The sequence below is a fragment of the Medicago sativa genome, chromosome 3, assembly GCF_051527215.1.
Source record: "Medicago sativa cultivar Bolivia chromosome 3, Bolivia_mono, whole genome shotgun sequence".
NCBI lineage: Eukaryota > Viridiplantae > Streptophyta > Magnoliopsida > Fabales > Fabaceae > Medicago > Medicago sativa.
Genome location: NC_140751.1, coordinates 68,400,169 through 68,416,540, shown reverse-complemented (window position 1 = coordinate 68,416,540; position 16,372 = coordinate 68,400,169). Strand labels below are relative to the sequence as shown.

The following is a 16,372-nucleotide window of genomic DNA, read 5'->3' as shown; positions in this document are numbered from 1 at the left end:
CACCATTTTTTTGGCTTTGTTCATTGCACTTTTTTTTTTGTTTGGCTTCAGTCCCTGCAGTTTGTAAATAATTTGTCATTGGTCCTTCTGTTAACTTCAAGTTAAAAAATTGTTAAAATTAACGGTGTGCCACGTGGCGTGAAATAACTGGTCCACGTGGCACACCGTTAATTTTAACAATTTTTTTAACTTGAAGTTAATAGAAGGACCAATACAAATTATTTACAAACTGCAGACCAAACAAAAAAAAAATGAAAGGACCAAAGCCAAAAAACGGTGAAAGTGTAGGGACCAATGACACATTTAAGTCTAATAATTATTATATAAATATATTACTTATTACGGTATTTTCAACCAAATACAATAAATATAGGAAAATACTGACATGTGGTCTAGACAAATGTTATGATATCAAAGATAAAATTATGCTTTAGAAATTGTGTCAATTTATTTCATAGAGATTGAAATTGAATTTTTCTAAATAAAACTTTTCTTTTTGTGGAAGAGAAATGATATTTGATCAACAATCATTTTTGACAATTTTTGTGATAACTTTCTCCCTCATACTCACATTATCTTTTTACTTTTTCTCTCTTTATTGCTTTGGTTTTTGTGTCAATAACTTATTTTCTTTGTAAAATTATTACGGTATTTGCAACCAAATACAATACATAAACAAAATACAATAATCATACATAGGCAAGATCAATCTCATCTATGTATTTTATTGAAAGTTGCACGTTATTAAATTAATATTTACTCATTTATCGGTGTTGAACTTAAGACTTTAAATTTTATATCCTTTTGTTCAAACCAACTGAATTATTCAACCCTTAAATTAATGGAGGGATTTTCTTAGTACATTGTTTGCGGTTATTGTCAAAAAAATTATTTCTTTTTTTACAAATTTATTAGTATAAGTAAATATAACAACTTTTTTTAAATTAATACATGTGAACTTTGTAAGTAGGTCTTGAAGGAAAGATGTAGTATTATAACCTTTGATTTTGGATCTTCTGATAACTTTTTCTAACCCTTCGATTTTCATGGGAAGAGAGTCTTGTAATTTAAAATCCAGTGGAAAGGTAAATAAAATTTGAACAAAAATTGTTTCACTCAGAAATTAAACTCAAGTATTTTTGATAATGTTTATTGAATATTATGCAAGTTCTTTTTTATTTTGGATACTTTTTATGAACGACTTTGAATTTGGTATGCTTTAAACATGTCATATTTTATTATTGAACCCTCACATTACTTCTTTAGACCTAAATGCAACATTTTTTTATTATTACTACAAAAAATTGTTATGTAAGTATTATTAGTTATTAATAATTAATTTAAATTATGTAAATATTATTATGAATATCTGCTTTTTTTTACGACATTACAAAATATAAGTTTTAAAAATTATAAATTTATCCTTAAAAAAAATATAAATTTAAGTGTAAAAAAAATTAATTTAAGTGAAGAATTTGAATGTTGATACATTATCTCAAATTAATAATAATTTGGTATAATTTTAGAATTTCATAAATATTATACAACATATTATATATGAAATAAATAAGGCTAACAACCCTCTTTCTTATACTCACTCTTTTATTGAAGGCTTAATTGATCATCCGGTCCTTTAACTTAATTCTTTATTTCACAATGGTCCCTTAACTAAAAAACGTCTCAAACTGGTCCCTTATGTCTTCTGCCGTTATCTATTTTGGTCCTCGCAGTTAGTTTTTTGATGTCTAATATTTTTGATATGATTATAACCGTTTGATTGCAGGTCCATAATATATTATACTGAACCACCCATATCTATTTTTTTTCCTTTCTTCTTCTCCTTCCCTATTATTGATCTTCATCATCTTCAATATTGTTCATATAAAACCCAGAAAAACTTAAACTAACAAACCCAGAAGAAAAAAAAATTGATTGAATCCTTCACCATAGAACACAAAACCCGAATTGTAGATGAACTGAAATATTAAGAATGTTAAGGAAAATGAAATCAAGATGACAATGAGTCTGATTCAGGTGGTAGTATTTTTTTTCCCCTACCGTTGCTCCAGATCTGAGAATTTTAAAATTGTAGTATGCTTCAAATTAACAAGTGATTGTATTTGTACTTAATTGAATATTCTCTTTGGTATATGAGCTTTACATCATGTTCATATTTTGGAACTGCAAGCAACTGGTGTTCTCTCGTATTCAATTCAATTTTGAGGTCTTTTAATCCAATTATTTATATATATACATGTATGTTGCTATTGTATATGGCTTTGAATTTCGATTGATTTTATTTTGATTTGTAGGGTTATAAAGGTTAGTTAGGAACTCATATTTCTAAGAATGTTTTTTTTTTTCCTTAAGAAAAAATTATGTTTTTTGTTTGTTGGATTTCTCCAAGTTTTTTGTTTTTTTGTTTGGGTTAATTGAAGATTGTTGAAGAAGATGGAGAAGAAGATGAAGAAAAGTAAGAAAAATATTAGCGGTTAGGGTTCACAATAAAATACAATAGATCCTATATGATCCAACGATTCTCTTTTAAAGGAAAAATCAAAAGGTTAAAATTTAAAAATTTAATAAGGTCTATGGTAGACCACTATTAAATATGGTTCACCTTAGACATTTGATGTTAAAAACTAATGGAGAGGACCAAAAGAGATAACGGCAGAAGAATGCAATATATGGATTTTATGACTAGATATAAGATCTATTTCTAAAGTGACGTGATTCACATATATTTCACATGTTAAAAAAGTCAATATTAAAAAAAGTGTACTAAAATGATAAATTATCCTCATTTCATATGTAATCATGAGTTTTTTCGTCGATATTTTTCCTATAAGTAGATATTTTTTCATCCTCATTTCATATGTAATCATGAGTTTTTTCGTCGATATTTTTCCTATAAGTAGATATTTTTTCTCGGATTCCTCTCTCGTATCCATCTTTTAGCTAAAAACATGAATCTTTTTTGTAACTTTGTATGTACAGTCTCCATGCATTCCACGAAGGATTATTTTTGAATAAAATAATGATCGTTATCATGCAAACATGACAAACAGTCGACGATGAGATTAGCCATAAGACGTAGGCCTCATATACACCCTGCATGTTTCGCCATCTTTAAACTAATGCACCACATAAAAAATTGTTTTGTGTGTGTTAAAATCATAACTATTGTGTAGAATCTTAAATAAGCAATTAAAAACTGATTTAATTCATGTTCCATAGGAATGAAATAGATCGGTTTGAGTTTGCAATTGTTAAGTATGCTCTGAAGGTTTAATCACTTAAGATGCATTTGATTTATAAAACAGTAAGTATTGAATAGATGATACTTCTTAAATCTTATGTAGTGTATATTTGGACTCACAAAAAATGATTGAAGAACAAAATTATGGTTTTCGCAATGAAGATGCCCTAAGCTGTCTGTCCCCTCCATTCAAAACAAAAAAAGTTGTCCCCTACTATTCGATAATAATTATCGGATCACTCATTGTTATGCATGTTCTTCATGCTTGTGTTGCTCAGGGGCGTCCCTGAGGGGGTGCAAACAGCTCAAACGAGCTGGGCCTCCCTCAAGGATGGGCCTCAAATTTTTTTATACCCAGTAGTAATAGTATCTCCAATAAAAAATAGTATTGCTTTTTAGGCCCCCTTAATATCTCCATTCCAGCAACTTCCATTCCAATCATAGATGGCTGGAAAAGGACTTCTAGGCAACGGAACCTCTCAGCCCCAATTATGATAACTTGTCCATTAGGAAGTTCATAGTTTTTCTACTCTAGAAGATTAGTTTTGCCACATTATCTACTCTAGATAATTATCACCAAATTGATCTCTTAATAATCTTACATGTCTAACCTCACCAAATATACAATACGAAGAGTTGATTGATGAATTTGCTTCAGTAAATACACGTAGGAAGTCTCGTTTTGGTGCGAATGAAGACTCTTTTTGAAGGTATTCGCCTAAACTCGTTTTATATTATCTATTGCTCTTTTAAAAAAATACGTTATGATTTTATCACTGGCCTCTTTTCATTCCCTGAGCCGAGCCTCCGAATTCTCAGGGACGGCCCTGGTGTTGCTGCATGTAAGACATCAAATATGGCCAGTCTATATCACAACAAGAGTAAGACACCAATGGTGCTATTGATTGATCATTATCTTCATCGCACGGCACACCACACATTTATAGTACAATCAGCTCCACTGATATTTTTTCCTTTTGTGGCCGGAGATGAAGATAAGGTTTTGCTTGAGCAGCTTAGTGTGGCCTACCATGGGGCATGGGCTTGTTTTTTATAAGATCAACTTAAAGTAATTCAAGCAGGGATGATTACGGTTCGGTTTAGAGATAAAAATTATTGATTAAAAGTACCATTTGATTCAGTTTAGCCCAATTAATTATCTATTTACCAGAGAGATGAACGTAAGTGATAGTTTAGTGGAATATATTAAATCACTAATTTATTTCTTGTGTCTTTTTTTTTGAGCAATTATTTCTTGTGTTTTTTTTAGGAAAAAAAAAACAAGAAATAATTGCTCAAAGTAAAACAATAATAAATGAACAATAAATAAAACAAAGTAAATGGAGCAAACTCAAACTCGTGTGATAGTTTGTTGATTTTATTTAGTTTGGTCTTGTTGTTAATTGTGTTGTAGAATTGCACTCTTTTTTCCTTCACCGGATTTTAGTTCACTAGATTTTAATAGCAAAATTTTTAATGGGGCATTTGTCCAAACTCTTTGTTGTCTTCTTAGATTTTGGTCTAGTTCTCCCAAGATATTTTCTGTATTTTGCTACTTTTTGTTTACTAAAAAGGTTATTATATGATACATTAGATCCGTTAAAAGATAAGTACTGGATAGAACAACATAAAACATGACAACATAACATGAGACATGACAGCACAAGACACGTTTTTATGGTATTGAACAATTTTTGTATTATACCATGTTTGTCATACTAACACAAGACAACACAAGGCTATATTGGTATTTTAGTTAACGTGTACTTAAGACAAAATGTGATGTAGTTTAGTGAATGACAAAAATTTAAGTTTTTGTCATCTCCCTTGTCCACCAGTTTGTCATGCTCGTAGAACAGTTTAACAATGTCGTTTATTTTTTAGCAGATGAAATACACCCATAGTGTTGTAAATGATAGAAGATAAATTTGAGGTGTCAATATAGTTGAGATGTCAAATTCATTTTTTTTTTAAGAAATGTCAAGTTCATCTTATGATCCTCAACACTCTAATTTTTGCTTAAAAAGGTATATAAATGGTCATATGATAAATAACGCAAGTGATTGAATTTAAATGGTGAATGAATTTCATTTAACAATAAATCATGAAAAGATAATGAAGTTTCAATTACTTAATGAAATAATCATCGATAAGATTATAATTAAATGGTCCTATATATTTTTGCAAAAGCCTAAAAAAGAAATTGCATTAAAACACGTACAAGAGGCTTCGAGTAGTACATTATTATTCATCAGTGATGTAGCATGTAGCTATTCAAATAAGAAATGTTTCCGTGGTATACTATAACTGCACATAGCAAATTGAACACAAAATTCACACATTTTAGTTGTCAATCTCATGTCTATATATATTCGTTAATCTTCGAAGAGAAAGCTAATATCGAAACACTTCGCATTTGGATTATATTGTTGTTTGAAAGAAAGAAAGAAAAAATATATTTGTACAATTATTGTAACAACTTTTGAAACAACTTTTTTATTTCATACTTTCATTGTGTTCTTCTTTTCTCTCTATTCTTTTGATTTCTATATCAATATCTGTATTTCTTTATATATCTTTCGTTGTTTTATAAGTTATCTCAAAAATAGTTGTTCGAATAACATATCTCTTTAAAAATTGAAAGGATCATCATTGCATGAACGACTAAGAAGGATATAACGAAACAAGTTACATGAATTTTTTTACGCGGATTGATGTGATTGTATCGTGTGGGGTCTAGATGGGTCAAATAAGTGTGAAAAGTCCTATTTTGAAATGGAAATATTATTTGTTTAGATACTAGTTAATAGAAAAACATCATGTAAAATTTACGACTAAAATTGTGATTCGTTGAGGAAAGTAAATACTTACCTTTTAAAAAATTACACACTCACCATCAAAACAAGAAGAAAAATGGAAAAGGATTGACGAATATATGTCTGATAAACAAGTTTGGCTAAGTCGCCATCATAAGTCGATTAATGTTATAGATGGGATAGCTGATGTGATAAACAAGTTTGGTGTTATAATAATATACCAGTTATAATATAAAAAAGAAGTAAAAAACCTTTAAGCAAAACAAGGCGCAATTTATTTCTTTTTCTTCTTTGAGAAAGATATAGTGAAATGCTAATATCAGCCTCAGTATGAGTTTTAGTATCAGTCTCAAAAAATTAGGCGTGCATTAGACTTACTTATGGGTTTATTTTAAAAAGAATAAGGAAAATGCTAACATGGATTCTTTGGAGCACTTTGGTAAGTCTAGATATTTTAATATTGATGAAGTACCATTATCTTATACATATCCTATATCGATATGTGTCTGATATGTATTGAGATACGCGGGAGATACTTTAAAACCTTTAAATACATTCGAGATACGCGAGGGATACGGCGGTGGGAGCCGAAACTCGTAGGATACGAGATTTTTATATTATTTTGTTATGTTTTTTCTTTGTAAAAAAAAGAAAAAAGAAAACATGAAACCTGATTTTTCTAAATGAAAAACATTATAATATACTAGCGTTAAGACGGGCACTCTGTGTCTGTCTTTCTGTCCATTCTTTTATATATATATTGCGCTTACGTTAGTAAATTATAGACAATTATTTTATGAAATTTTGATTAAAATTATAACTATAGATAATAGATATTTTGCATTTTCATATTATAACAAACTATAGTTTTCTAATTCAATGATACCAATATAACAAATATAATATCTTTAAAAAAAATATAACAAATTCTTATCTTTTTGAATGACACCAACAAAATAGCATTCTTATAATCAAATTTGTTTAATGGTGTAATTGGAATGAGAAAAAATCAGCCCAAAACGGATTATGTTTTTTATATATAGTATAGATATAGCCTAACAATTATTACACAGATGTGGAGTTCCGTTGATTTTTATATGTATCATTTTGTCTTCTTAAAAAAATTGAATAATAGGTGAAAAAACTTTTTGTCTTCATTTTTGAAGGGAGATTTATTTTATTACTCTTAGTAATTTATTATTCTATTAAATGTTATATTAATTTAATAAATATGATTTTTCAAATTTTATCTATATGAGAGTGTAAGATGAGGAAACCCAATTTAGGCAATTAACTACCAGGAATGGGGAGGGGGACCCAAATTCCAATCTCTATTGAGAATGGGCGCATGATTTCTGCAGAGATGAGGAAGGTAGGCCCCACCCTATGTCTTGTGTAGTGATCGCTTCTTTTTTTTAAGTAGTTGATGGTTAAAAATTCACATTTTATAAGGTGAATAAGTGGACGTTTGTGGTTCGAACCTCAGCCTTGTAAATATTATGCAATGTTCTATCAACTGAACTAAATTTACGATAACAAAAATATGTTATTATTGCTTGCATAAATTATGTTGATATCAAAACAAAAATATTATTGCTTGCATATATATTATCATTGTTATTTCTTCAAAAAAAAAATAGTATTATTATTGTTATTATTTTGCGAATTTATGTTGTTATCAAATCAAAAATATCATATTTGTTATAACACAACATGTACATGGTGGCCTGAAACACGAAATTAATAATTAGAGGTCAACTATACAACAACCATGTGTTCAATTTCACACACATTTAGTACTATCAAAGCAACTTCCTTGGTATACTATAACTTCCACATACAAGTTTCACTGCATCTTCTTAGTCACTAAATTAATGGTCCCACCCTCTTCACATATAACGTGGCCTTCAATTTTGGTCCCAATCACATGAAATTTTTTATATAAATGACCCCCCTAATCTCATTCTTAACCACAACACAAAATTTCTCATTTTTTTCCCTCTCACTTAGGTAACTACAACTAATTCCAATGGATAACCTACCAAAATGTCGAGCAAACTATACCATACTCACTCCTTTAACTTTCTTGATGAGAGCTTCTGCATCTTATGCAAACCGAACCTCAGTCATCCATGAAGGAACCCGTTTCACTTGGTCACAAACTTATGACCGGTGTCGCCGCCTCGCTTCCTCCCTCCGTGCTCTCAATATTGCAAAGAATGATGTTGTAAGTTCGTCACTAAATCGTGTTTTTCAAGTAGTACACAAACATCAAAGTATATAAGTATTCAAATCTCAATAAAAATTCATGCATTCATATATCTTGTATTTGATTGCAATTTTTTTGCATTATCGAGTATTGTGACTTAAACGAGATTGCAATTTAAAACGTTACATGTTCATTTCCTAGATCAGCGACCGCAATCTAGGATATGATATCAAGTAAAATTGTATTGCCAATATTTGATACTGCATTTTGTCCGCAATATCAAATATTGTAATAATACACTAACTCAACGTGACTACAATTCAAAATGTTACATACTATTATGATTAAGATTCGCGCGATTTATAAAAACTAAATTGGTTTTTGTTTAATAAAACAGGTATCAGTTTTGGCACCAAACATTCCAGCAATGTATGAGATGCATTTTGCAGTACCTATGGCCGGTGCTGTCCTAAACACCATCAACCACCGTCTCAATGCGGCCAACATAGCCACCATTCTTCGACACTCTGAGGCGAAAGTCTTCTTCGTAGACTACGAATTCGTATCAAAAGCAAAAGAGGCCTTAAGATTACTCATGGAGGAAAAGGATCAAAAAGAACAATACTCATCACTCCCACTAGTGATTGTGATAGATGACATAAACACTCCCACCGGAATCCGGCTAGGAGAGCTCGAATACGAGCAAATGGTTCATCATGGTAATCCAAATTACCTTCCTGAAGAAATTCAAGATGAATGGTCACCAATTACATTGAATTACACATCAGGTACAACTTCAGAACCAAAAGGTGTTGTTTATAGCCACAGAGGAGCTTATTTAAGTACTTTGAGTTTAATCCTTGGTTGGGAAATGGGTAGTGAACCAGTTTATCTATGGACATTACCTATGTTCCATTGTAATGGTTGGACATTCACTTGGGGTGTAGCTGCAAGAGGAGGTACTAATATTTGTATCAGAAACACTGCAGCATCTGATATATATAGAGCCATAAATCTCTATAATGTGACACACATGTGTTGCGCACCCATCATTTTCAATATTATTTTAGGCGCGAAACCAAGCGAAAAGAGAGTCATAAAATCTCCGGTGAATATACTAACTGGTGGAGCACCACCCCCGGCGTCCCTACTTGAGAAAATCGAGCCACTTGGTTTTAATGTAACACATGCTTATGGACTAACTGAAGCAACAGGGCCAGCACTTGTTTGTGAGTGGCAGAAGAAATGGAATGTGTTACCGAAAAGAGAGCAATCGATGCTTAAAGCGCGACAAGGGGTTAGTGTTTTGACACTTGCTGATGTTGATGTGAAGAATCTTGAAACAATGGAGAGTGTGGTAAGAGATGGGAAAACAATGGGGGAGATTATGTTGAAGGGAAGTGGAATCATGATGGGGTATTTTAAAGATAAAGAAGCGACGGCGAAAGCTTTCGGGGATGGTTGGTTTAGAACTGGTGATGTTGGTGTTATACATAAAGATGGTTATTTGGAAATTAAAGATAGGTCTAAAGATGTGATTATTTCAGGAGGTGAAAATATTAGTAGTGTTGAAGTTGAAAATGTTCTTTATAGTCATCCTAAGGTTTTAGAAGCTGCTGTTGTTGCAATGCCACATCCAAAATGGGGTGAAAGTCCTTGTGCTTTTGTGACACTAAGGAAGAATGAGGAGGAAAAAAGTGATTTTTGTTGTGTTACTGAGGATGAGATAATTACCTATTGTAGGAAGAATTTACCACACTTTATGGTACCTAAGATGGTTGTTTTTATGGAGGATTTACCAAAGACTTTAACAGGTAAGATTCAGAAATTTGAATTAAGAGCCAAAGCTAAGTGTTTTGTGGTAAATGATGAGAAGAATAAGAAGAAGCCTAATAATCAAGTCAATCATAATAATGACCAGATTATGGCTCTATCTCGTCTTTGAAAGTTTTCTATAAGTCTTTGTTTATTTGAATGAAAAAGAAAGAATAGTGTGTGCTGTGTTGTGTACATATATTTAAATAGTTCACACTTCAACAATTTGAGGGTTTAGTTTAATTTTTATGCATGTATTTATCTGCTTCAGCTTGTTATGTGGAAGAGTGTGCCACAATATATAAAGAACTTTTTGTATTCCAACTTTCTTGTTAGTTGTTTCCACTTAGTAGGTTGAGCAGTCCTAGTTATATCTTCCATAATTTAATTTGAGTCATTTTCAATCTCTTTCTGCTTACTCCAAATTTTGTGTTTGCCTCATGAAAATGGGCTTCCTCATGCACAAAACGCTATTTTTAACCTGGCTATAAGTAGTATACCAAGATTATCATAGCCCTGTTTGGATAAATAATTTTAGTACAGGCGTTTATCATGATAAACACTTACGTATAAGCTCACATAAGCTATTTATGTAGCAAAGGATAAAATAAAGTTAAATTGTCTTTGTATATGATACAAGTTGTTTCTATAAGTTATATTAGAAAACTCATTAAAATAAACTGAAAAAGCTTTTGAAAATTGTCATAAGTTCTCTCAAACAGTCTCACAAAACTTATGTCAGTAAACAAGCTCAAATTAGTCGATACTAATAATATGTTGATTTGAGCGGAATCAAACTTGGATCTCTTGAAGAAGATTAAGGGTTCAAATCTTTTATGTTGGATAAAAAGTGTATATGGAAAGAGGTAATTCACTTAATATAGTTAGCCAAAAAATTTAACCAAAATTATCGATCGACAAAACCAAAATTATTTGAAAGACTAGGAACTTGTTTGGATTAACTTAGTTTTGAGCTTATAAAAAATAGTTTAGCAAATTAATAAGTTTTTGTGTTAATTTATAAATTCTCATTAACAAAAATTATATCTTTATAAGTTTTTTTTTATTTCATAAATTACCTTGGTAAGTTTATGAATAATACAAAAGTTTATTTATTTGCATAAATTGTTTTGTATAACCTCAAAAATAGGTCAATCCAAATGAACTCTATATTTTCAAGCTTGATAGGACTACAATGTTCTCTCTCAAGAGTTTAAACGTCGTATAATCTCAAAGTTAAATTTGAATCATCTCATCTAAACACTCTTACGTTTAACATATATTTTACTTTTATGAAATGATGAAAAACAAAACAAAAAAAAATCTTTAAAATACATTAACCAATTATTAAGAATATTTTTTATACATAGATGACCATACCATAATTTGTCCACGTGCATCATATTATTCTTAAGTAGAGTCTACGAAATGAAAAATGAAAAATAACACAAAATATAATCTGCAGCGTAGACATATTTTGTTTATAACTGGAAAAGTCAATTCAGTCTTTTATAGCATATAAACGACACCAAGTCACCAACTATACATTTGTTTTATTAGTGGACAATTTTATTGAAAGTCTATTCAAAGTCTTTTTCTATGAGCACTTGTGAACTGGGCAATTCCCAGCTATCATACCATTATTACTCCATGGTGGTCCTCATTCAAAAAAACAAAAACAATGACCTTATTTTTGCGTAACAATTTAGAGATGTTTTTTTTAAGTAGTTTAGTGGATGAAACTAACACGTTTTAAATGTGGAGAAATATGATGTCCGAAATTTGAACTTTGGTCCGATCCCTGTATATATTATACAATGTCCCTACTAATTGATCTAAGTTCACGGGACATAAATGTTTTTTATTTTGGTAGAAAAATATTTTAGTTGAAATTTGGGTCAGTAAAGAAATTAAACTCTTTTTATGGAAAAAGACTGACCTGTGGCGTTTGATAACTGCAAAGCCTTTTCTTATCTTTGCACCATTTACTACTATTTTTACTTTATGGTTTTGTTTTAGCTGGAATTAATTTGGACTCATTTTTTACAAAATCAATAATTTATACTAATTTGATCGATTTTATGGTTAATTTTTATTTCAACCTCTATTATTTTTCTTAATTGCAAATATAAGTAGTTAGAAATATTCTCCTCATCAACTCCTTATTTTTCCAACTTTCACAAACCACCAAACCTCTTTATGATTATTCCATTCTGGTGTAAGAAAAGAAAATCCTTTTGATGGAGTATCAACTATTTGGCTTTAATGAGAAAAGTTCTCTACAAGAAAATGAATTAATGAGATTATTGAACCTATAAGCATTCGAGTTGGTAATAATGTTAGGGAAGGAAGGTTGGAGCATTAAGAGTGGTGGCCCATAACAATTTTAGAGGCACCAAATATTGTATACCTCTAAGTAGAAAACTTGAGCATTAAGGAAGGCTGATGTATTTTTGAATTTTTACTTCTCATCAAAAGATTTAGTTCATTCTCTATCAATTATTTGAAATTATGTGACATTTATATGTTTTTTTGGTCACAATGTGACATTACCTAAAACATGAAAATTATTCCTTTAAAAAGAATATGAAAATTATTATAATCTTGATTGTGAATATCTATTTGAAGTATTAAAAGTTATTGAGATTTTTATAGTTAAATTAAAATCAAGTTTTATAATTTTGATTTTGTTTAAAGATATTTAATAGTTTCTTATACGCATACTAATATTAACAATGATAAATATTTTTTGTCTCAATATCAGGAAAAATATGCTGTCTTTACTTTTTGTGCTTTGTTCTCTCATACTTTATTTATCACTCTTACATCTTCAATATCTTTCTTCTACTGCATTTTTACGCATTGATAATGAAAATGTTATACAATTTTGTTGTGTGCGCCTTCAATTCTCACCCTGCAAAGGTTGAAGTTTACAAAAACATGGATACAAGGCTGAATTGCATAAATTTTTGAAGTTTCTTGCTAGCCATTTCTGCGCGCAAGGCGCCTAATGTGGAGTAATACTTACTTGGACACAAGCCTAAATAGAAATATTTGGAAATACACTCAAAGCTTCAAAAAAATTAAAAGATGATAAAATTAAATAATGTTAAATGATCTGATTAAATTATTTTTGCTTAACTTTATTTATTTCATGTAAGTGTCCTCAAATAATAATGACTTGAGGTTTTCTATTAGGAAGACTTGCTCCCAAATGTATCTTTGGGAAACCATAAAACACTGAATTGCTTGCTTGGGTGCAAATCGCCCGCGTCAACACAACATCTCTATTTAAAGTTTTATTTATTATTTTGTTGTATAATTTTATGAAACCGAATGAGATAACTTTTAGAAACAGAAATGATATATTGACCACCTAAGTTGTCAATCCACCGTATCCATATACAACTCTTCCAATTTTTTATTTTTAATCATTTTCTATGTGCCTTGATTTGCGCATCACACTTGATTTTGAAGCATTAAATTTACGGTGTGCATACTAACAACTTATCATTCAGGGGTGTTGTCAAAATATCATAGCTCTTATAGAAAATTTAGAGCACCACTATCTTGTATTTTAGTTTTGTTGGACAACCGTATGTCAGAGGAAAGACACGTTCTCTTGGATAAGTCGTGATATTTAAATTCGCGATAACTAGCATTATTGTTTAATAAAGCTGTTCCAAGAGAAATATTTAGTTGGTCATGGGACCAACAGATTGCAATTTGGTCACAGCCAATCAACATGTGACACCTGTCCAAGGCCTTATTTTTAATAAAAAAAAATAATAGCTGATTAAATGTGGAACACAGGCGCCTTCCTCTCTTTCTTTCTTCTTTCTTTCTTCTTTATATCCACACTGTGTTTTTTCACCTTCCCCACTTTCTCTTACTTCAACCTCAATTCAACCCACCACCTCCGTCTGCCAAACCTGCTTCAGCGCCATCAACCATATTTCCACCATTGGCCGCCGTCGTTTATAATGATTACCCAACCAAGGAAAAAAAACGAATTTGGAAAAAGAAGAAAAAAGAATAATTAAAAATAAGGTCCTGGACAGGTGTCACATGTTGATTGGCTGTGACAAACTGCAAACTGTTGGTCCTGTGACCAACTAAGAATTTCTCATGTTCCAATTCATTTTGGTCGATGTAAAATATAATGGGACCCATTTTATATTGATGTAAAATATAAATTTAGAGTATATTTTGAGTTTAGTGAGTCCCGTTTTAGAGTTTTTGAAGGATGGTATGAATACTCAGAAAATGTGATTAAGTTGTTGAAATAATAGGGAAATGTGAAATAATAGTATATTAAGTGGAGTCAAATTATACTGCTCAATTTGGTGGTATGGATGCGGTTATTTTTTGAGGTTAAGTGTTTGTTTTTTTAAGAAGACAAACTAACCCATCGAATTTGATATCGGAGATAATCGAACTTGAGGTCTTGAGAAGAGTACTCATAGATGTTAAGAGTTGATTGTCTTAGAGTCGGATTTTTGAATTGTGAAACATTATAAACACCTTAGATGAGTGAAAAAAGTTTAATCTCTTGTTTATGAAAAGAAAAATGAAATGAGTGTATGAATTCACTATGGACTTCTACAATTCACGAGTTCACAATTTCACACATAAGTTATTTGGACATCACATTGTATGGTTTATGTATTGTTCAACTAACACCAATGTTGAACATTTATTTTTTTGTAATAAAAGAGAGCTACCACTCAAAAACAAAAAAGAACTTTAGGGTTACATGAATGTTTCTAGGCTTGCAAGCCCTAGAAATGTCATCACGAATGAGACTAGAGACTTCACCGGAGGGTGTTCCATAAACATGAATGTTAAAAAATTTCATAGAGAAGTTAAGATTAGCTAGTCAATTAACACTCATATTTCCCTCTCGCAATGTATGGTTGAAAGGGTCCTCGTGAGCTTAGCTCAGTTGGATGGACAATGCATAATATATGCAAGGTCCGCGGTTCAAACATCGGCGACCGCCAAAAAGGTATGGTTGAAAGGAACCTTTTAATTCAACTTTAAGATCTCGTGAATACGGCGCACTAAGGTGGTGGATAATCATTGATTTTGACTTTCTTTATGATCATGTCAATGAGAGTTTTGAATCGCTTTCCACTTAAAGATAGTAAAAACCCAATCTCCAAACAAGTTAGATTTCTAAATACATTCTCCACATTTCATCATAAAACGTATAACATTTTCCAATTTTACCAGAGTATATAATGTCAGACATCAAATTCACGTTAATGCAATTTTCATAAGCTTAGGTATTATGGATTATTACTTTTTCATAAATGGAAATATCATAGACTATTTTTTGTTCCAGCGAAGTAAATAAAAAGCTAGTTTGTTATTGAATGAAACCAATAAGAATACTATGTGGGCATATTAGTTCCTTTTATCCAGAGTGTTATTGCAGAGCTTCCCTATCTCTTAGTCTGCAGTGTCACTACGACTCGTCTTTGGTTTTTTTTTTTTCCCTTTCCTTTCGTTACCGAAATAATAATAAAGGTTAAACATGTTTTTAGTTCTTATAAAATTACATGTATTTTTTTTAGGGAAAAATTACAAGTTTTTTATTCAGTCTTTAAAAATATTTGGGTTAAATATATTTCTTGTCCCTATAAATATGTCAACTTTTCGTTTTAGTCTCTCTAAAAAATTTCTTCAACTTTTAGTCCCTAAAAAAATTTCCATCTTCACTTTTGATCCCTCCTTTAAAAGTAAACTCATATGTAGAAATCATATTTTTGAATAAACTTTTGCAGAAAAATTCATAATATTATAAGAATCTCGCCCAAAAAAAAATTAATTTTTTTATTAACAAAACATGAATTTAATATGAATTTTTATATTTTTTACAGTTAAAAATTTATATCTAATTTTTGTTTGTTAAAAACTTCTAATTTTTTTACAATATTCTACACATTTCATTAAAAAATACAAAAATTAACTTAAAAATAGGGACCAAAAGTAGTGATTGAAAATTTTATATGGATTAAAAATTGAAGGAAAATTTTAGAAGGACTAAAACGAAAAGTTTGTATATTTATAGGGACCCAAAATATTTTACTCATCTTTAGTCCCTATTTGTATTTTATAAGGACTATTTCTGAGGACTAAACATATCTATTTTTTTTTGTAAAAAGTTTTTAAATTAGGAACTATTATTACAAACTACAATACTATGGAGGACTAAAACTACGATTAAAGTTTTATAGGAACTAAACTTGAAAACTCTAGATTTTGTGG

The 16,372-nt window shown here is 30.4% G+C and overlaps 1 protein-coding gene across 1 annotated transcript; it reads left to right on the top strand.

The window, feature by feature from the left end:
• The first annotated feature begins 8,043 nt into the window (after positions 1–8,043).
• On the top strand, positions 8,044–10,423 carry LOC146939515 (trans-cinnamate:CoA ligase, peroxisomal-like). Its single transcript, XM_085753121.1, has 2 exons — positions 8,044–8,302; positions 8,682–10,423. Exons 1-2 carry the CDS (start codon positions 8,105–8,107, stop codon positions 10,227–10,229), a joined length of 1,746 nt encoding a protein of 581 aa, XP_085609247.1. The 5' UTR covers positions 8,044–8,104; the 3' UTR covers positions 10,230–10,423.
• Positions 10,424–16,372: the final 5,949 nt, after the last annotated feature.

Coding starts and splice junctions, on each gene's coding strand:
- LOC146939515 (XM_085753121.1), top strand. CDS start 8,105: ATGGATAACCTACCAAAATGTCGAGCAAACTATACCATACTCACTCCT. Junction 8,303..8,681: donor ATATTGCAAAGAATGATGTT/GTAAGTTCGTCA, acceptor TTAATAAAACAG/GTATCAGTTTTGGCACCAAA.